At 42.4% G+C, this 22,612-nt stretch overlaps 1 protein-coding gene across 5 annotated transcripts in view; it reads left to right on the forward strand.

Moving 5' to 3' along the window:
- The first annotated feature begins 1,621 nt into the window (after positions 1 to 1,621).
- The window catches only part of PRRC2B (proline rich coiled-coil 2B), a 70,666-nt gene continuing 49,675 nt past the window's right edge, over positions 1,622 to 22,612 (forward strand). For 4 of the 5 annotated variants that reach the window (XM_044992439.1, XM_044992441.1, XM_044992442.1 and 1 more), the window contains exons 1-4: positions 2,888 to 3,035; positions 19,299 to 19,466; positions 21,370 to 21,547; positions 21,963 to 22,065. In XM_044992439.1, the coding sequence (XP_044848374.1) occupies positions 19,352 to 19,466; positions 21,370 to 21,547; positions 21,963 to 22,065 (396 nt within the window). In that variant the 5' untranslated portion in view covers positions 2,888 to 3,035; positions 19,299 to 19,351. Of the gene's footprint in view, positions 1,637 to 2,887; positions 3,036 to 19,298; positions 19,467 to 21,369; positions 21,548 to 21,962; positions 22,066 to 22,612 lie in introns of those variants that run through there. The other variant, XM_044992440.1, reaches the window with a different exon arrangement.

Genomic DNA, 22,612 nt, shown 5'->3' on the forward strand with positions numbered 1-22,612 from the left:
ATGGATCCTTTTTTATAAAGAAAAAAAATTTAGTCCTGTTCTTTTCAGATTATTAAAAGCTGGTAGAACTTAGAAACTTCACAGTGGAGCCTTTAGTGAGGAAATTGAGTTTTGCTAAGTCTGAAAAATAATCAATTATAATAAAATTTTAAGCAATTGAAACACATCGCTTCTGAGTGTATGCAGAGACTTCTACCTTACTGGAGCCTTGGTCCTCTTTCCCCTCATGGTGCAAAAAAGTTCTTCTTGACTTAGGGTCCTGGTAAGTACAGAGGTTGCTACAGTCAGACTGCTCCTTGGATAACTGGTGGTAGAACCAGGCTTCCAGACCTCCCACCCTTTGTTTTTTTGTCTTTCATTTTTGACAGGTATGGAGAGGAAGGATAGAGGATATTGTCTGTCTGCTGGCAAAACAGCCACAGACCCAGCCACTCCTTCTGCAGTTAACAGAAGTGGCAAAAATTTAAGTTTGCCATTCAGCGGCATGAGGCCCAACCCCAGCACCAAGGGCAAATGTTGAAATGCCTGGAGAACTGCAGGGAGTCTTGCTGGATCTGGAGAGGGCAGTTGAGGCAGGCCTGGCCCTGGGTTTGCAAAGCTGTGGCTGGAAGATGACTTTTAAGGCCTTTGAGGGGCCAGTGCTGCCAGCTGGAAAGAGTTGATGTGATTGGCACCATTTCTAATGGGAGAGGGTCAGGCAGTGTACAGAACCTTGAGTGCTGAGCAGTCTGGCTCATATCCAGAGGTAATAGCTGCCATTTTAAACAGCCTGACTGACTCTGGAGGCATATTGACACTTGTTCTGGGTCCAACCCTTTCATGGGGAGCACACCAGAATGTAGTGACCCAGCAGCTGCAGGACCTTACTACCCACTGGTTTTATCTTGGCCCAGCTATATGATGAGGGAGTGGACCCAAAGACCGGTACAGCTGGGAAGGTAATGTAACTTAGCCGAGAAGTCTGCAACCCCAAAAGCTTTCTACTAGGCTGCCCTAAGGCTGGATGGGAGAGATCTGAGGGAAGGGATTTCCATGGCTGATGAGATGGGATGGAGGTCTCTGCCCACGCTAGCAGTCTACACTTTCAAATAGCAGAGTCCTTATAGGAGCTGAAAGAAATGTGCTCCTCAAGGGAGAAGGTTTTGATGCTGGAGGAGGAGGAGGTGATGATCTATACTGAAACCTCCTACAACAGCAGTGCATGGCACAGTGATGGGCACTAAATATGAATGTCATAATAAAGGAGAATTAAATAAATTTTCTATTGCCATCATATCATGTATCCCAATGTAAACAGGAGTATGCTAGGCAGAGGGAATTCTCTGCTGGCTTTAAGGATTCCCTGATTGTAAAATCAAAGAAGAATCATAAGTGAGACTTTAAATACAATTGAGATATGAAGAAAAAAGGCTTAGCATTTGACAGGTAGCTGAGAGCCAGTGTGAAATGGTCTCAGCCCACTTCCTACCAGACAGGTATCCCTGCCACAACCACGTCTGTCATTAATTGGGCCTCTTTCTGGCAGTCTTAATAAAGAGGTGAACTAAAAGGGCTATGGCAAATGATCTCCCATCTCAAGTGTTAAAGGTGGTCACTCCAGGGCAGGGCTGCAACACATGTCAGGCAGTCTGTGTAGGTAGGTGAAACTTTAATTGATGCTACTCGTGCCATATCTTGTGTGTGACAAATCTCCGCTGATAATCTCTCTTTCCTCCCTGGCCATATCTGCCTCTTGATTTGCTTCTCCCTTTTGTTGTTATTCCAGGGCCCAATCCTGCAAGCCCTCTGAATACAGAACTCCCCATAACATTGGTGGAAACCCCCAGGGCACGGCCCAAATGGTGTCACTTTTGGGGAGATACAGGTTGCTATAGAAAATAAAGCTGTTGGGAGATGGTGGCTCCAGCAGTTTGTGGCATTCTTGGAAGGGTCTGAAGCTAGATCAGGGTCAGGGAGCTACAGACAAGGATATGACTCCTACAAACACACAGATGAGGCATTTAGGAGGGTTGTATCATTGCTAGATTGGGAACTGATTTAATGTTTAGAGAGAGGAGTGAAAGAGAAATTCCCTAGCTTCTCACCTTACTGAGAAACTGCTTCATCCTTTGCACACTCTGGGCCTGATCTAAAGCCCTTGAAGGCAGTGGGAAGACTCCTCCTCAACTTTCGTCCCATACCTGCCTGAAATGGGAAAGTCTGATATTTCTCTCTTGACTGCTCCTTGACCAAACCTCCTCCTGTTCAGCCCAGGTTTCTCTCTCCCATTTGCATGTACATCTAATCAGCTTGGTTTTTTTAATTTAATTTAAAGCAGGAGAATAATTTCTGCCTGACTATAAAGTAATCCTGACAATGCCAAGGATCCCAGAGCTGTTGCTGCTGGAGCCTGTCTTGGCAGGACCAAGCTCTCACACTTTCCTCCTGCAATCAGTTTCATGTCCCGTTTCATGTCCTGTAACCATGGTGGCATGGACTGTGCTGTCCTCCCCCCAAATCCCTGAGGTTTTGGAATCTGACTATAGAGAGCTCCCCAGAGCAGAGCCTGGGGTTAGGCAGTTGTGTGGCCCCCTCCCCATCTCTCCTCTTTCTCAATCATTCTTCCCCCTTTTTGCTTGTCTTTTGACTCTTTAATTCTCTTTCTCTCTCCTCCCCTCCCCTCCCTGGCACGTTCCCTCCTTTCTTTCCCTCTTCCTTTCCTCTCGCTTTCTCCCTCCTCGCCTCTGTCATTAACCCCTCTGTGCAGCGGAGCGCCTGGCTGTCCCCCGGGGTCCCTGCAGGTGTCGCTGTCCGGTTTGTAGGCCTCTGGCTGCGGGATGAGTTGCTCACTCCAGGCCGGGGATTGACAGGCCGGGCGGGCAGGACTGGAGGGGGAGGGGCAGACAGACACAGGGAGGCAGCCAGCGAGCGAGAACCCGCAATCCAGCCAGCGCCGCCTCTGCCTTTTCAATCCGCAGCCATCCTGCTCCCCGAGCCCCCATCGCCCCTCCTGACTCGGCTCCCCAGGCAGACCCGGCTCCCTACAACCACAACAGGTGGGTATTGGGGCCGGCTGGCGGGGCTGAGGGGCTGGGGCGGCGGGGGGATGGGACAAGGCAGCCCTAAAATGGAGCCTGAGCCAGAGGCTGCCTGGAGCCCTGAGGGAACCAGCCCCAGCCGCCCCCCCGCCCGGCGCATGAACACACTGTGCCCCCCCCCCCGGCCCGGAGGGGGGTGCACCCCGAGCGCCGCTGGCCGAGGCAGGCAGTGCCCGCTTCAGCCCCGTACGCCCCGGAACAAAGACGTGGGGGCTTAACCCCCGCGGGCCTGGGGTGCACGTCGGGGATGGGGGGTTTGACGCCGTGCCTGGAGGGCAGCGCGCTTCGCCCCTTGGCTGCCCCAGCCGAGGAGGCTGTTAAATTCTGGAGCCAGCCCCGGGGGACGGTGGTTTGGAGCCTGCAAAAACCAGTCGGGGATGGAGCCTCCCTCCGTTAATAGCAGATGTGGGGCCTGTTAGGCCACCCCCACGCCTCGCCCGGGGGAGGGGGGCTTAGAGGTGTGGGGGTCGGTTTCAAATGTCAGATCCCTCATAAAGGTGGGTGGCTTTGCCCGCTTGGAGTTTGGGGGGTGTTGAAAACCCGTGTTTAGCCCCATTGTTTTGGTTCTGCGCTCCGGTCATGGGAGGCCTGGTCTCTGTGTGTGTGTGTGTGTGTTTTGCTGCTGCTATTACAAACTGCTAAACCCTCCCCCATCTGGGATTATAAAACTATACACGCTACAGAGCATCCTCCCCCCACCCCTCCATCGCTCTGCTACGCACAGACGATGGTGTATGAAATAGTTTAATTTAACAGTGTTTATTATTAACTACTCGATTTTTGTTTTCTGCAAAGGTGGTTGAAAATAGAAATAAATACAGTATCTTGATTTTACAGTGAAGAGATTCTTGTTGCAATATATGTCTCAACAAGACATCTCAGTTTTGCAGCCCCGATTGTTTTATTGTTGTATTTGTTGTAGCTGTGCAAAGACCAGACTAAGAGCTGAAATGCAGCTTGTGGGGGAGTGTTTACCATGCAGCTTCTGAGGCTGTTAAATGTAGTGGGGATGTTTCTTGTGTTTTGATGCTGGATCTTGGAAGATGCATATGTTTTAAAAAAATACATATTTTTATTGTTAGCAAAGAATTTACTTTTCTTTTTCTGGTTTCTGGGCTTTTGGGAGTGTGTGCTCTGGAGGAGATGAAAGTCCTGAAACAGGTCTTGGCTCGACATGTAATGTTTTTTCCATGCATCTCATTAGAGTTTGTGGATGTTTTGATTAGCAGAACTGTGTGGGCTTTGGTTTGAGTGGTTGCAAACATTCTTTGATCCTGAGTTTTGAGTTTTGTTATGAAAATTTTTCTTCATAGCTCTTGTGTAGAAAAGGCTCTGTATGTTGAAAAGGTGATAGAGGAGCAGCAATTTTGGAGGCAATATTTGATGGATTAATACTTTCATATAATGAAGCATTTTTATTTTAATGGTACTAGCGTTTGGCATAATATAAACAGGCTATGTAAATATTCAAGGCCCTGTGTCTCTTTCTAGAGACTGGGGGTGGGATGGGCATTGATCCGAAAAGCTTGGATACTCCCTCTTCGGTACTAGCAGAGGATGCCCCTCATCTTGCAGAATTGAGTCCTGATTAAGGATTTGTAAATTAGTTTAAAACTTCCATTGCAGTGGTGCCTAGATGCCTCAACTAGATCAGGCCTCATTGTGCTAGGCACTGTGCAAACAGAAAATGACTGTCCCTGTCCCCAAAGAGCTTGCACTGGAGTGTTGGCATCTGATAGGTGGATTTGCCAAATATAAATTTGGAGTCAAAATGCCCTGGGGCAGAGAGGTTGAAAGTGGTGGGTGGTGCTGCTCTCATTGTGCTCTGTCAGGCCAAGTCCCTGAGTAGCTAAAACTTTTAACTGCAGTTTTGCTATACATGAATTGGCCCTGATGCTGTAAGGAGCTACAAATGGATCAAACCTTGGTCTGTGCAGAGCCCCATTGAAGTCAGTGGTGTTCTGGGCGGGTGGAGTGGTCATGTTGCTCCTCACAGGACTGAGACCTTAGAGATTTTTTTCCATTTGTTTTTATATTTTTGAGGTGTGAAGGATTAATAACCGATCTTCATTGTTAATCTTTATTGTCATGATGACCAGTCTGAAATGTGCTTTTTCTTTAAGGCATATTAAAATGTCAGGTTAAAAATTACATTTAAAAAGTCCATAGAGGATCGGCAAAATTTGAGGAACTAAAACCAAATGTATCGTTCACCGTTGCTTCTGAATTTTTCTTTTTGGACTTAATTTGGCTTGGACATTGAAGATAAGCTGGTCTGTTTCACTTTTTAGTCACTTTCACTGTTTGGTTCTTTACCCTAGTTCCGTGGATGCTGCACAGGTTTCAGGGCAAATTTTAAATGGAAACAAAACTGTTGAAATACATAAAAATATGATTACATAATTTTGTTTTCACTTAAAGCATTGTCCTGAGATGCAGCTGGATGGAGAGTTCATTTTATAATTCCAGTCAGGAGTTTAGTATGTAACTTGTGGTTTTATTTATTTAGGGTTTCACAGAATCTATTTTGAATAGAAATGGCTACATTAAATTTTTCTTAATTCACTGAATATTTTGTTTGGCGTTAAATCCAGCCTTGCAACATTTGCAAATGAAACATCGTACCTTTTTGCTAGTGCCTGAAGCCCAGAAAGTGAAATTATTTTGTCCAAGCTGGTTGAAACACACAAAGTTTAAATAAACTAAATAAATAAATAAATGGAGGTTTAAAAAAAAATCTTAGTTTTTAAACCTGAGTAATTCAGGTAAGGAATTTAAAAAAAAAAAAAAAAAAAAGATGACTTTTTACCACCCTGTTAGTATTATATTTTATTAAAGCTTTTTCCAGTGCATACATTTAGGAACTAACTTCCATTGAACAGTGTGCTAAAATAAATAATGTTTATCAGAACATTATGACTTATCAGACTGGGATAGTATTAGAATCCACGTTTGCACTGTGCCTGCTACCATGGGGCCTGATCTCTGGTTGGAGTATTTGAGTGCTCATGTAATATAAAAATCTCTAAGATCTCTATAGAGTGCTGGTATTTTTGCATAGCCACCAACAGTCCTGATCCTGCAAGTTGTCCCAGATGAAGTACAGCTTGCCAGATCAGGGCCATAGTTTTGGGTGTCACAGTAAGACCTCTTGTGCACCTAACCTTTGAAATACAGTGTGTATTCTATTGTTCCTTTCACAAATAATCAGCTGTTTAGGGTTCACATTTATCAGTTGCCCAAGATTTCCATTGTACTTATCCAGGTAATTTAATGTACTTTAGGACCAGTAGGGTTAGGACTCATGTTGCAGTAGTACTTAAATCATGACAACCTTATTATTTATTTTTTTCTCGGTACAAAGAGATGTCACTGTAGCAAGACTTCCTTTTGTGACTGTCCAAATTGAAGTGTGTGTGTGTGGGGAGAACTTCTAGGATAGTAAATGTTGATTTGAAATAGGGGAAGGACGAATAAATTAGTAATCTCACAGCTCCCTAGTTTGACTAGCTTGTCATTGGGAACAGAAAACACATAAATATGGGTCTTTCAGATATGTCACATGGCCCAGTAGAAACATTCTGAACAGGTAAGAGCTGGTGAACTGTAAATCTTCTTCCTAAGCACAACTTTTTGGATAGCTATTGAAATAAACTGACTTTTCATTACTAAAACAAACATAATCCACTCCCAAAAGTTTCTTCCGGGGAAGATGTGTGCAGATTTGTGACTGCAACACAAGTTTGTTTGGATAAAAGCTTTTTCCAGAGAAGAATACATGTGGATAAAGCAGAGGGCTATAATATAATGTTATAACTCACTGAAACATCACTTGGTTTCATTATGAGAGATTGTCAGAAACTTCTTATGTAGCATTCAAGAGCTCTGTGTGTGGGTGTGTGTACATGTAGGTTTAGATTAAGAAATAGGTTTTGTCGTGCTGGTGCAGAGATGAGGGAGCTGTATGTTTTCGAGCAAAATTGTTAGAAGGTTTGTATGTGTAAAACTTGAATTTGTCAGGAAGCCGTAAGACCACATCTATAGTAGGCCTGAGCCTTTTCCACTAGCAACAGCGCTTTTATATTTGACTTTGGAACTGGAGGGGATTGGCATCTCATGAGTTGCTGTGCTAAAAGATCTGTAGGTATAAGACAGCAAGGAAACTAGTGCAATTTTGGAGCTGCAAATCCAGGTGCATATGGAGGTGATCATCATCCCCTGTGACTCTGGTGCAACTGCATCTAGAATATATTGTCCAGTTTTGAGCACCTTTATTACTAGGAAAGTGTTGACCAATTAAAGGGAGCAACAAAAACTCCTAGAAGTCTGCAGGCACTGATTTAGGAGGAAAGATTAAAAGAGCCACACCTTGACTGAGTGTGAGAAAAGGTGATTACAGAGTTATCAGAAGGATGTAAATATCAAAGAGAAAAAGGAGTTATTTTGGGTGGTACATAAGGGAATAACTTGGAGTTATGGGATTAAATTAAGGTGGGGGAATCTAGGAAATCTTTCTGATAGTGAGATGAGCTGGCAGCTCTTGACAAATCATCCATTGTCACTAGCAGGAAGACTTACTCTATTGTGTACTGATGCTTGACATGAGCACAGGGCTTGTGGTTGGCTGGAATGAGATGTTTGAAGCCTCCCAGGAGTTTCAGATATACAGCAGTAAAGCTAACGGACTGCAGAATTAACACCCCATTGAAACAAACAGTGGTGGAGGGATTTGGGGGACTCCTCCTCCTACGGAGCTGCACAGGACTTTCTTGCAGTGGAGCTGGGATAGATCTACTGCAAGGAGTAGTTGGGGACAGGGTTTAGGAAGCCTGCATTGGATATGTATGTGTCACATACTGTTCATGTGCTTCCTGTGTGCCTTTCTACAATGGGGATTTAGTGTCAGGGCTGCTGCTATGTCGATTTGTCAGGTATCTCCACCTACATGTGATGCAAGGGCAGGTGCAAATGTGCAATAGGCTACTCTAGTCTTGAGGCTGGAGTAGCAGTCCTGGAGTGGGCTGAAGGGCAGGGATGAAGGATTTCTCTCCTGCTGTTCCAGCATTTGGGCGTAGGCAGTTCATATGTTTCTGGTTCATTATGTTTTTCTGAATTTACAGAAAAGCAATGCCCCATCAAGTCACATCCTGGAGGGTTTTCTTCATAGCCATAAGGGCGAGAAGCTTAATTTTTGGAAAAACTGAATATCAAGCCCCCAATTAACCAGGGGCAGTTTCTTGCTAGTCATTGATGAGTGCACCCTTGATATTATGCTAATTGTGTCATTGTTCTGCATTCAAGAGGAATATAGCATTTTATCATGCCACAAGATTATACCAAATGCTTAGAGCAGTGTACAGGGTGAGCCATCTAGAATGTTTTCAGTATTCTGCAGACAAGGATACTTGCTGTAGACTATAATTGAATCATGCGCAGGCTGTCCTATAACATGCAGGAGGGCAGTGTAAGCCAGTAGAGAGAGGTACACCAGGAGTCAAGAGACATGGGTTCTGTTCCTGGCTTTGCCACTAATCCACAGGTTGAGGTGACCTTCGGCAAGTCACTTAGATCCTCTGTTTTCCTATCTGTAAAGTTGATAGGATGCCTACCTGCCTTTGTAAAATGTTTTGTAAATCCACACATGAAAAGCCTATGTAAATGAGAAGTATGAATATATGGGTGAGATGTTTCTCACTTCCTATCGCACAGTGCTCAGTCCAAATGTCCTGCATACAGAACACAGCTGCTTTTCAGAAGACCTAAGCAGAGCTTTTCATTATTCCAAGCATGTTAAAAGTGCTACTCACACTATAATATGATCACTTACTTCTTTGTATCTGTTGCCCTTTCCCTATTAAGTACTTTCTCTAATTCATGGATGATAAAAAAAAATCAGTGATTAATTTTTAATTTGGATTTTTTTTAAATTTTAAATTAAATTAGTTTATTTTAAATATATTTTTAAAGTTTAAAAAATTAAGTTGAAATTTAAAATTAAATGTGAAATGGACAACTTTTGTTAAGGCTTTACTTTATTATAATCTACTAACATCATTTAAATTAAACAAAAGTATTAAGTAGTACATGTTTGCTGCCAAATTTTAAAGAAAGTCAAACCACTGAACTGGTGGAAGAAGTCACTGGTTAAGTACGCAGAACAGAGAGTTCGTTGAAGTGCTAAACCAGCCTTTGACAGCAGTAGCCTCTTCTGAAGGTGCAGAGAGAATAATTGATTCATTTCAGTTTATATAACTAGTTCAGCTCAATGGCTAATTCATTCAAAGTTGAGAAACTGGGAGCTGAAAAGAAAGTGAGTTTGTTTTCTCTTCCAACTATGAATAAAAACTAGGCATGAAAGGATGAGATCTACTAGTTCTAAAATCTAGAAGGACATGAACATAAAAATGGCCATACCGGGTCAGACCAATGGTCCATCTAGCCCAGTGTCCTGTCTTCCAACAGTGGCTAGTGCAAGGTGCTTCAGAGGGAATGAATATAACAGGCGATCATTGAGTGATCCATCCCCTGTCATCCACTCCAAACTTCAGACAGTCAAAGACTAGGGATACCCAGAGCATGGGGTTGCATCCCTGACCATCTTGGCCAATAGCCATTGATGGACCTAACCTCCATGAATTTACATAATTCTTTTTGAGCCCCATTAGAGTTTTGGCCTTCACAACATCTCCTGACAAGTTCCACAGGTTGACTGCATTGTGTGAAGAAGTACTTCCTTTTGTGTGTTTTTAAACCTGCCTGCCTATTAATTTCATTGGGTGACCCCCTGGTGACATGGTGACCAGAGATAATCAGTTTAGTTTGCTAATTACCAATAACACTTCCTTTTTTTAATAAATTAGTTTTAAATACAAAACATATTTTGGTAAACTTTTGATAAACTATTTTTTGTTATATATCCATCCCATTTAAGGTACTTTTAGTTAATAAAAACAAATAAATAAATTCTTTTAAAATATATGTTGTTAATCATCATTTAGTAAATAAGAAATGCATCATTCACCATTTTCTAACTATATAAAATATATAAAAATTAAGAATGTGAATAAATGTAAATTAAGCTATATGGTTGTTTACATAAATGTATATACATATAACATGTCCTGCTGGTTAGCAAAAAGCAGCACCAAATTTAGCATGAAGGCTATAATTGCAAATCAACATGTTTTAATGGTTACCAGCCAATGAGAATCAACCTTTCTTCAGGAAAATAACTGAAAAGTACAAATTCAAAACACAAAATCAGCGATTGAAATTGAGGTTTCTTGATGATTTAAATCTCGCTAATTTAAATCAATCTGCCCTGCTCTAATTTCCCATGGACCTCAATGTGCATATCCAGTGCAACCAAGTGATTTGAATAACTGGCTACATGTAAACCAATGGTGGGGTGAAATGCAGTATTATAATGGTTTTGTTTTTTAAAAAGGGAAAGGATTGGAAGTACTTTTTTAGAAACTTACATCTCAGATACTGTAGTATTTGAACTACAGACTTGCCTGAATTGCTGTGAATTTTATTTGTAGTTTGACTCAACTGTTTCAACAGATTTGATGAATGTGGGAAACCAGAAAAAGTTGAAAGAGAATGATTTATTCATCTCCTTGCCAGTGCAGTATTGTTCCTTACAGTACACGTACTAGTACTTTGTCCTGTCTAGTTCTAAAGGTGGCAGGCAATGGGACTCCCACCATTTCCTGTGGAGAAGATTTTATATTCAGATCAACAGGGCTTGACAAATCCACTCAGCAATGGCAAGTAAGAAACTTTCCCTCGTATGTATTGTGGTGGGGACTTGACCTTTAATCTCTGTGGATTTGAAACTTTATTTTTTTGTCTTTAATCATTATGGTTGTGAAGATAACCAGAGTGTAAGCTAATTCAGTGTAGTCAGGAGACAGCTTGAGAGGGTGGAGAGGTATAGGCTAATATCCAAATCCTGTGAAGCTGAGCTCTTTGGTCTATAGGCATGGTGGGTCATATTCTTGACATGGACATGGACTCCCAAAATCCTACCTCAGTTGTGTGCAGAGGAACCAAATTGATTTCGTATGGCCTCTAATGATCCCTTTCCCATTTGTCCTAACCCCTACGTGTGTTAGTGTCATACACAATACATTTCCAGGCTTGTCATCTACTGAAAGACACATCAAGAGTTGTGTTTAGCTTACTACTAGCTAAAAGTTGCACTGTCCCATGGGTATAGTAATTCATAAAGTTGGGTGCAGGGAGCTGAGAACTTAAAATTTGGACTTAAACTATTCTGAACAAAAAGAGCTGTCAACCATGCTTGTAGCTGTTTCCATCATTTCACATTGACTTGAGACATTCTAGGCTTCAGAGTGACAATTCTGGAATCTCATTATATCTGTTTTATTTCTCTCTTTATGCCATAAGTGCAATTATCAGAGTGTGGCTTGTCTGTTTTCAAAACATGCCCTTCCCTAGGTTAAATGAATGCTTCCTCTTTTCCCATCCACCTCTATTGCAGTACTTACAGACTATACCTCGTACCTCTGGTCTTCAGCGTGTATCAAGATCACCAACCTGACACAGTGCATGTACAAATGAATATCATGGATGCTACATTCAGGGCCTCCATAGGGCTTTAGCTAGTGCATGGTATTTATTTCTGTTTTGTGTATTCAGTTACTTAAGTCGATCAGTTTTATCGTAAAACACCTGGGTTACTTGGCTGGATAGACTCTCTCTATAATGATTTTAAAGTAGAAGGAAATATGTGGGCTCCACGTGACACACACTAGGAGAATTTATTAGCTTAAATTACTGAATTTTTAAAGTTGACTTGTCAGTCATGGAAATCACTGTGACTCTGAGTTGCTGATAGGTGTAACAACCTGAGCAGTTGTGCACCTGTTATAACTTGAGATCAGTTCATGCTCACTTGTAGTTATGGGAGCACTGCTGCTGCCTTCAGTGAGCTACTTGCACGGGGAAGAGGAGCAGGCTTTGGCCCATAGTATGAAAATCTAAAATAGAGACAGTGTAATTCTCTACTGAAGGACGTTATTGTCAGATACCCAACAGAACTACCATGTCAGTTTTTCTTTACAACCATTGCTCCTTCATGGATTTTTCTCCTTTTCTTTCCTACCCAATAGTCCCCATGCTTCTGAAGCCTCAGTAGTGAACAGTTAATGTGATATTATTTATAAAACTGTAAGTTGAAAGGGGCATTGGAGTGAGAATCAGGAGACCTGAACTCTGTTCCTTCTGCCACTGAAGTGACTTGCCCAAGATCACACAACACATCCCTCTGTGCCTGAGTTTCCATAACTGTAAAATAGGGATAATAATACTAACCCTCCTCTGTACATCACTTGAGATCCCAATAAGAGCTAAATATTGTTTGTTATTGAAATGTTCAAATACCTAAATACTTCATTAAAAATATTCTATAGCCCATGTGAAATCTGGGGTTAAAGTATGGTGAGTCCATCCTAATAAGTTGTGTGGGAGAAGCATATAAATACAGGTGGTGCTCAGTTTGGTTTTAATTTGCTTAATGAGGAGAAGTCCTGTTCTTTTGGTGCTGAGGAAGTGGGGATGTTGCATCTCCATGAGCTCTTCCCTGGGTGTTCAGCTCTCACAGGAGTTTCAGCAGGGCAAGATGGAAGGCAAATGATTTTTAGAAAATATAGTGCTGAATCCTCCAGGTGTTAGCTTTGGGAGAGCTCAGAGCATATATACAATTTTAAGTGTAAACATTTGCGCTTAAATAACGCTCTTCTTCTCTGTGCTTTAAAGACAGCTTGTAAAACCCTAGATCACTTCCCCAGGTACAAAAGAAAGAGGGTGATAGGTTTGACTTGTGGAAGTCACAGGTGGTTCTCACTTGACTGAGCTGCTCTGACCTTTGAAGTTTGGCTTCTGAAGTATGAAATATGAAATGTGTGCTTGTTGCATTTGTTTCCATTTGGGCCTTGCTAACTTGCACTAATCAAGTGGTTTCAGGAAGTCGCAGCTTCTAGCCTAGTAATGTTTGTTATGTGAATAAGATTGTCAGAGATTGGTGTTGGGTCCAGTTTTATTTAACACCTTCACTGTCTAGATGAGGGCATAAATAGCATGTTAGTGACGTTTACAGATGCTACTAAATTGGTCCATCTTATCAGACATCCTGCCTCCAGTAGTAGCCAATTCCTGATGCTTCAGAGTAATGTGAAACCCCTGTAATGCATCTGCCTGACTGAAATTAGAAGGCAGGAGGCCCCCTTTCCTGACACTTGAATAACTAGTTAATTCCTTAAAGCACGAAATTCTTAGTGCAGGAGACTAGTTCTTTTTCCCTGCAAAACTGAAGGCTGGTCCAGGTCTACACTTTTGTACTGGCATAGCTTTGTTGATCAGGGTGTGTGGGGAAAAAAACTCACCCCTTAGAAACCTAGCTATGTAGACAAAGCTCCCAGTGCCTAAGAGGGCTTCTGTTGGTGTAGCTAACATTGTTTGGGGAGGTGATGTTCTTATACTTGGAGGACTCCTCCTCTTGGTATATGTTGCATCTACACTACAGTGCTATGCTGGCATATGCTCAGTAGTGTACCATAACCTGAGTTCCTGACTGATTGATTACTCTCAGGGAAGGAAGGATGGACCTTGAAATATTTTTCTCAGCTGTATGAACCCAGGATCTTGTATGGACCTCTTTCTCTGCATGAGCTGCACACCAACTCACCGGCTGGATTTACCTAGCTTTTCCTCTTCATCTTAGCCCTCAATTACTGGAGGCCAGGGCCTTCCCATGTATAACACTGTTTATCTAGTCCTTGTGGAGAAGCGGGATCCTCAGAGGTTACTAATGGACCTGCTGTGCTTTTTGCCTAGATACAGGCATGCTCCACTGCTAGACTCTTCAGTCTGCACAAGTGACCCTTTATTACTCAGGTGGAAGGTGGGCTGTGAACCCATGCACCCAGACTTCTCTTCTCAGTCACAAGTTTGAGACGTTGGCCAGTAACGGATGCTTCAGAGGAAGGTGCAAGAAATCCCATGGTGAACAACTATGGAGTCATTTGCTCATAAGGGAGTTTTGTTCCTGATGCCCTCAGTTGTCATGAAACATGAGGATTTACATGCTGCTTTATACAAACAAACACCCTCCCCAAACAAAACAGATGTTATGAATGTCCTCATTAACAATATCAGTGTCTATTCTTTTTTAATCCCACTAATCTATTAGCTTTATTATTTCATGGCAGTGAATTCCAAAGTTAGGTATGCATTGTGTATAAAGGTATTTCCAGTTAGTTAGGTTTTCAGTTAGTTGCTTTTGAGTTTTGTTGGCTGTCTCAAGGCGCTGATGTCAGGAGAGAGGGTAATTAGGAGCACCTGATTTACCTTTTCTGTACAGGTCTGTCGCATCTTACTCTGGGTTACGTTCCGCAGTCAGCGCGTAAAGTGAAAATCGCATATAGTCAAAATTACATTGAATGTAATGGCGGGCGGAATCGCCTGCACTACAGGTACAGTATTAAAATTGTTTTTTTGTTTTTGTTTTTGCTGACCACGTAAAGCTGAAATCGCGCATGTTAAATGCGCGTAAGATGCGACAGACCTGTACTGTTTATTTTGTATACCTCTATCATATTTCCTCTCTGAATTGAATAGTCTCAGTCTTTTAAATCACTCATCATACAGAATTCCCTCCATGCCTCTAAGGGTATGTCTACACTACCAGCTGGATCGGCGGGCTGCGATTGATCCAGCGGGGATTGATTTATCGCATCTAGTCTAGACACGATAAATTGACCCCTGAGCGCTCTCCCGTCGACTCCTGTACTCGGCCGCCGTGAGAGGCTCAGGCAGAGTCGACTGGGGAGTGGCAGCAGTTGACTCACCATGGTGAAGATACCACAGTAAGTCGATCTAAGTATGTCGACTTCAGCTACGTTATTCACATAGCTGAGGTTGCGTAACTTAGATCTTGAGTTCATTGTAATTACTGTATACTGTGTTAATGGCCCCAAGCAGAGGCCAAAGAAAAGGGCTACAGTCAGGCAGCCAGCTTTCAGGTGTTGCAATCAGCAGGTGCCAGCTGGCTGCAGCATGTGTTTTAATAACCATACAGGAGGGTAATTCATTTCTTCATGTGTTTGGATTTTATATGGGAGAGCTTCAGTCTACCAGGCTGGGAAATCTTTTAAGATGCCCATCTGGATCCCAAGTGTGGCTGTCTGATGGGAAAATACAGTTGTCTCAAGGTAGCTTTTGGAGTTACAGGCAGGTGCACTCTTTCCAAAGTACAGCAGAGGACCCAGCTGGCTGAGCAGAACCAGAAGAAGAATTTACTAGGGTAGGTGGGCAAATACTCACTTTCAATGGCCTTTGCACAGACTTTGAGGGTCGGTGTTGTATCTTCAGTCTTAGATGGAATGCCTGTCAGTTTTGTTCAGATCAGCAGCTGTCCTGTAGCAGGGTCAGTTACAGTAAGAGGGGAGGCAGTATGGTCAGTGGTTACAGCAAAGGTCTGTATGTCAGGAGAATGGGATTCTGTTTCTAGTTCTGCTATTAGCTCGCTGTGTTATCTTGGTTAAGTCCCTTCACCTCTCTGGGCCCCTATTTTCTCTTCTGGAAAACAGGGCTAATGATACTTAGCACTTTGCAAAGGTTGGTTTGAGATCTCAGCTGAAAGTCGTTACAGTAAGTACAAAGTATTCTGTAAATGTCACTTGTCCAGATTCTGACTCTGGTTGCTCCATAAGGCTTGACAACAGGCTTTTCCTAGCATGCCCCTACCTTCTCTGCTTTGAAGTGGTTGTTTATTCCTCCTCCATCCTTTTTAATGATACGAGATGTGATCAAGAGGCAGCTAAGACTCAGTTACATAACTTGTTGCTAGGGTTTCTCTTTGGCAGCTCTACCCTGATATCTGTTTGCATGCTGACTTTCAGGAACGCAGGGTTTTTCTGTTAAGCAGCCAGCTCCCAAACCAGTTAACATGCCTCCCATCCCCCCATTGTAAAATTCTAAATGGGTTTGAGAAAAGTTATTGGTCCCGTTAAAGTGAAGGATTGATACCTAAACAGCCAAGAGGACAGGTGTTTAGCAGACTCCACCTCAGAGAGTTCTGGTTTAATACACCTCAATCCTGATCTCCAACACATCTACTAAAACAGTCCCGGGGTCCCACAAAGGATTGCCAGTGCATCACAGTCCTGATTTACAGCATCACCTCTTATTCTACTCTAGTCGTAGGGCTCCCTACAGCTCTGCCAGAGCAAACAGAAAAAATTATCCTCAATCCAGCACCATATTGCCCTCCACAGTAATCAGGACATAATTCTCCTTTCCTCTTTTATGCCCGTCCTACTAATAAAATACTGTGGAAATAAGGGAGGGACCATTGTTTTCTTTGGCAAAAGATGAACGTCTGAGAAAATATTGAACCAGGGAAGGTGCCAAAGATGTGCCTGCTCTGCCAAAGGAGAATGTGTCCCAAGATTGTCTTTAAGCCTCATTGTCTCTGCAAGACCCCACATTGCAGCTCCATCAGTCTGTCTGTGAGGACGGCATGGGACTCCTTTCAGAGCATGTCATGATTCCTTGATCAGCCAGTGGAAGTTGTTTTGAGTGGTACCAAATTCTTCCCATCTTCTTGAGATTAAGCATGCTGAATCCAAAGCTCCAGCCCAGGTTTTAAACCTGGCAGCACTGTCATTCAGCCCCTAATGCCGGTTTTATTGGTCACAAATTTTCTTTCTGGCTGCTGCTATTAGATATGCTTTGCTTGCCTAGATGCAGATGGCAGCATAGTATCAAACTGGTTGTGTCCAGCATGTGTGGCCTATGCTTATTTTGTATATAATATGTGGTGAATTTATCCTCTTACCTGGAAATCATGTTTGATAAGGGATTACTAGTGGAAGTTGTTGCTTGTGGTCAGAGGCTAGTCTCTTTCAGAATTAGTGATTATTTCACCTGGCTTGTCTCTCTAATATCCTGGGACCAACACGGCTACAATAATGAGAAAGTTAACATTTTTATCCAGTAACTGTGCTTATCAGCAGCTTTTCCATACTAGCTCAGTCTTCCACCTGAGGAGTTGTTTGCCAGATTTGTTATGTTTTGTGTTTTGGTTCCAAATTGTAATTAATTAGTTTTAGTGGCAATTATTGCTTTGGAAGAATCAATTTAAGATTACCATAGATTGGCACCTCTTCAAATTCCCCTGTCTCCATCTGCTGGCAAGGAAGGAGGATGCTCAGATATCATGGACTGGTATAAAAATGGTTCAATAGAAATGGGTTTTGACTCTTTAAAATGCATATAAAATGACAACTTATCAATTCTGTCTGCTCTGAAAACATATTATAAAAATTGCATTTTCTCTGTTGATACTTTAGATTATTAGAATAAAATATTAAAATTATATATGTACTTTCCATAATAGATGCTATTTGTTTAATTTGCACTCTGAACTCAGCCTGGACAATGTAACCTAATATATTTCTGTCAAATCAGCAGTCTCTAATAATTTTAACATTTTGTCTCTCATGCACTAGAACAAAGCTGCAACATTCAGGTTCCAAACACTGTAGAAGAACATTTAAATCCAACAGAAAAGAAACCAAGTCTGTTTTCACTATATATTTGGCTTAGTTTTAGTGTCAGCTTTAAAGATTACTTCACTGATCTTACATTTTATTAAACCTAAGTGTCTAGCCTAACTTTTCAAAATCTGTTTCTTTTTGCAAAACCTCAATTTGCAGCCTAAAATTAGTCTGACAACATCACTAACATCCATTAGGCTGGCTTTCTGGGTACGACATCTGGCAAACGATAGACTTGATCTAATGAACCTTTTCCCTTCCTTACATTTTATGATTCTCACTCAGCTAAAACGATATTTCAGATGCAGAGAGAAATATCTTTTATTGGACCAACTTCTTTGGAAACCTCCTCTCTCTCGCCAATAGAAGTTGGTCCAATAAAAGATATTACCTCACCCACCTTGTGTTACTTTTTCGTTGGTTTTCTTTAGTAGTTCTGATACTTGGGACACTTCTGAAGTAGTAGATTTCATTTTTAAGGGAGGGCTTTACTCCTGATAGTCTCCTCCCATGTTCTCCTACCAATCGTAGTTAATCTCTTTCAGAATGTGACAGTTTAAATAAATGAAGGCACATTGTCAAGGGGTGGTCACTGGTCACTTGTGCATTGTAGGAAAAATGTGTTCCTGGAGTTGTGTATCTTTATTAAGATAATTACTAGTGTGTTTATTTTGATGTAAAAATCACCTATTTAAAAAAAATTCATGAACTGTACTGAATTGAATGTACTTAGAGTTGCTTATAGAGTTTTTTAAATCTTCCATAAAGACTGTCAGTTATTTGAACTTCCAGTTATATTGCTTATTCTTCATGTCCTTTCAGTGATGTTCAACTGATATCCTTTTGTAATAAATTCTCTTAAATCCCAAAAGCTTGCACTGTATACTCCTGGGGGCATTCTGTGCCAAAAAAATTAAAATGCTATGCACAATATTTTAAAATTCTGCAAATTTTAGTTGTCAAAATAACACTACATAATCATGCCAGTTTCAATTATTTTGGTAATTTAGTTCAAAGTACCTGTCCGCAAGTATATCTGTAACAATATAGACGCGCACACACAAATTCCCCCAGGAGTAGAGAGTTAAAGAAACCCTTATGACAACCCAGTTCCTGTTTCTCTGCCACCTTCCCCCCCCCCCCAGCCCATCTATGGGGTTCTCCCCAGCCAATACACCTGAACACCCTCCTCCCCAGAGCCCAACTATGGGGCCCACCCTTCCCCAGACGACCCCCTCTCCCCAGCCCAGGGATCCAGAAGGAGAAACAGCCTGATGCTCAGTCCCAGGCTTGCACAGAGTTTCCTGTGTGCCACCCTCTCCTTCCCTGAGGACATGCTGGGAACTGCAGCTGCCAGGAACTCCCTAGCTCCCTCTCCCTCTCTCCAGCAGCCCATTTCTGTGGGGAAAAGGAAATTCTGCGTTTACAACGTTAATTTCTTCAAAATTCTGCATTGTGCGCTGGCGTAGAATTCCCCCAGGAGTAATTGTAAAGTAAGAGGTTAAAGTGTCATAGTTTATCTTGTTTCCCTACTGAGTCCTGGCTACGATCATGTAGGATATTTTGTAATTTTACTTATCAAAGGATAAATAATTGGTTTGATGCTATTTCCCCGACTCTCTCTCATTAAAAGGCAGATCAGAAGCGGCGCACAGAAATTTCCTTACTAGATGACATTTCATCGCAATGTCCGATCGTTTGGGGCAAATAACCAAGGGAAAGGATGGGAAAAGCAAGTACTCGACTCTCAGCCTGTTTGATAAGTATAAAGGAAAGTCAATAGAAGCTATCAGAACTACAGGTAAGGAATGCCAGAGGCAAGCTAGTGAAGGTTTCTCTTGCAAGGTATGTCTTTACTGCAGTGTTAATTCAGTTGATTGACACCTGCGTCTGAGCAGCCACACTACAAAACCAGACTTGAGTTAATATGTCCCTACTGGCGCTACACTCGCCTGTGTATGTCGCTAGGACTTCTGAGGATATATCCCATGGCTCTTTGGTGCAGTAAGCTGCACTCTGATGGTTGCATGTAAGATACAAGAGGCAATTGTCCTGCTCTACTCAGTGCTGGTCAGACCTCAGGTGGAGTATTTTGTCCAGTTTTGTCCACACTTTAAAAAAGATGTGAACAAAGAAGAAGAGTCCAGAGGAGAGCAACAAAAATGATAAAAGGTATAGAAAACCTGACCTATGAGGAAAGCTTTAAAAAAATCTGGGCCTGTTGAGTCTTGAGTAAAGAAGACTGAAGGGGGACCTGATGATGATCTTCACATATGTTAAGGGCTGTTATAAAGAGGATGGTGATAAATTGCCCTTCATGTCCCCTGAAGGTAGGACAAGAAATAATTGGCTTAATATGCAGCAAGGGAGATTTAAATTAGATATTAGGAAAAATTTTCTAACTCTAAGGATGGCTAAGTACTGGAAGTTGTGGAATCCCGGTCATTGGAGGTTTTTAAGAACAGGTTAGACAAACACCTGTCAAGGATGGTCTGGGTATTCTTAATCCTGCCTGAGCACAGGGGACTGGACTAGATGACCTCTCAAGGTCTCATCCAGTCCTATATTTTTATGGTTCTTTCCCAGTTAGTTGTGGGAGAACTTGTCGGTTCTTTGGGCACATGGGGGAATTGTGGGAAGGCATTGGAGGACTATCAGCACTCAAGCAGTTTAACCTGTGTCCTCACTGCAAAGTGAACTGGTTACCAGTTCGATTAAAAGCCTCACTCAGGTTTTAGTCTATGCCCCAGGACAGCTAGCCAGGATGTAAAGCAAACTAAACTTTGGCCAGAGGTTTTTTTTGTGTGGATTGAAGCTGGGTTAGGAGCCCAGGTGAACTCTGCAGTGAAAACATACCAGAAGTGGGGATCCTGAGGTCAGAAAACTGAAACTAATAAACTGGATTTATTCTGAACTCAGTGTGGGATGGAAGAGTGGAGAGAAGGAAGATTATCTCAATTTAGTAAACTAGGTCTAGTGGTTAGAGCAGAGGGGACTTGGATCCAGGACTGCTGGATTCTATTTCTAGTGCTACAGATGTGTGGCCTTGGACAAGCCATTCAACTCCTCTGTGCCTTTACCTAGCTGTGAAATGGAGATGATAATTCTGTTTACCTACGCGATTATAGGTGGTGAGACATAATGCACTGTTTGGAAAGCACTGTGAGATCCAACAGGAAGACAGGTTCAGTCCCAGCAAAGTTAACTGAGCCAGTCTTCCTGCTGGAGAAGGTAAACTTGATGATTTATGTGATTTTCTAGGTGAGGCTTTGGGCTAGAGCTTTAAATAAAAACCCAAAGCCTTGTCTGATCTGCATCGTTACTAACAATCCTAGGACACTTTTCATAAGAGGAAGGTTTTTGCCTTTGTCCTTGGCCAATATCTCCTGTCCTGTCATTGTTTTGTTTGGGTTACGTGTCAGCTGATTGTCAGTCCACCACAGAGGTGACAGCATTGCAGTGGTTCTTTTGGAGGAGAGAGTCTGTATAAATATGAAGTATTAATGTTATAAAAGTGCAAATTAGCATTGCTGTTGCAGTGTGATTCTGCAGGTTAGGGTCAGATTTTGCTACCCTTACTCTCAGTAAATAGTACATATTTGTCCCATTGAAACAAATGGGACTATTTGAGGGGTAAGGCACTAATTGAGGTAAATGAGGGTGGCAGAATCTAGCCCTTAGTGACTTGCTGTCCCTCTCACCAGTTATTCCTAGACATGGCTTACAGAGTCTTGGGAAAGTTGCTGCTGCCCGGCGCATGCCACCTCCTGCAAACTTGCCAAGCTTGAAGTCTGAGAACAAAGGAAACGACCCCAACATCATTATAGTACCCAAGGACGGTACAGGATGGGCAAACAAGCAGGATCAGCCAGACCAAAAGAGGCAAGTGGAGCAATTCTTATGCTAAACCCTCTCAAACAAGAATCAGAAATTATACTCCGTCATGCTGAGCATTCTCTTTGAGCGTTACTAGTGACTTTTCCCCGGGTGGGATTGGTTACCATGTAGATTTAAGAATACTGTTGGACTACTAGATCCATAGAGCCCTGCTTATATACAAAATTTGTATCTGAATCCGATCTGCGATCCACAAACATGGTCTGCGGATAGAAAGCGGATATCCACTGATTTGGAGGGCTCTAAAGATCCAGCCTCTCTTTTCATTCCTCTCAGCAGGAAGCACTCTGAATCAGTACTGAGCCAGTGCACAAGCTTCATATGAGGAGCCACTGTATTGCTAGTGTTGATTGTCTCCTTTGCCCCACCTAATCTCAGTTGTTCTGTTATCCTTTCCCAGTTCCAGTGCGACGGCTGCACAGCCGCAGGAGTCGCTGCCGCAGCAGGGTTTGCAGAAATCTGTCTCCAATTTACAGAAGCCGACACAGTCAATCAGTCAAGAGGTAGGTGCAAGTGGTGCTGATGACTACTGCTCAATTTTCCCCAGGCCCATGTAGCCTAAAGATTGACCGATCATAGATCAGTGACCTCTGGAACGTTCTGCTGGTGTTAAATTATCAGTCTAGGCATATTCCTGTATACCTTAGAAATTTATAGGAAGAGTTTAGCTGAAACCTAGGGAAAATGGCTGAAATAGAAGGAACTTGATTTGCATTTGTTAAGCACTTATTTTGGTTCTCATTTAAAGGTAGTTAGGTGACAACAGATCCAGTTGCTACTTCTGGCCAAAGGTTTCACTTGATAAGAAGTGATTTGGTTGTGTGTGACAAACTGCGAGTGTCAGGGCCTGAAAAAGTGAGACGTTTCCCCCACCAGTGAACGTTCAGACCTAACCCCTCTATAGCTACAGAATTTAAGCTTCTACTGTAGCTAAAAATTCCAAACCTGTGAGATTTTTGGAAAGTCAGGGCAGAAGAAGGGAGGTTGTTGGGTGTATGAGAGAGAGTGAAAGTCTTCCAAGCATAAGATGTGGCATAGAAGAAGGCTGAA

Source organism: Mauremys mutica, chromosome 18, assembly GCF_020497125.1.
Source record: "Mauremys mutica isolate MM-2020 ecotype Southern chromosome 18, ASM2049712v1, whole genome shotgun sequence".
NCBI lineage: Eukaryota > Metazoa > Chordata > Testudines > Geoemydidae > Mauremys > Mauremys mutica.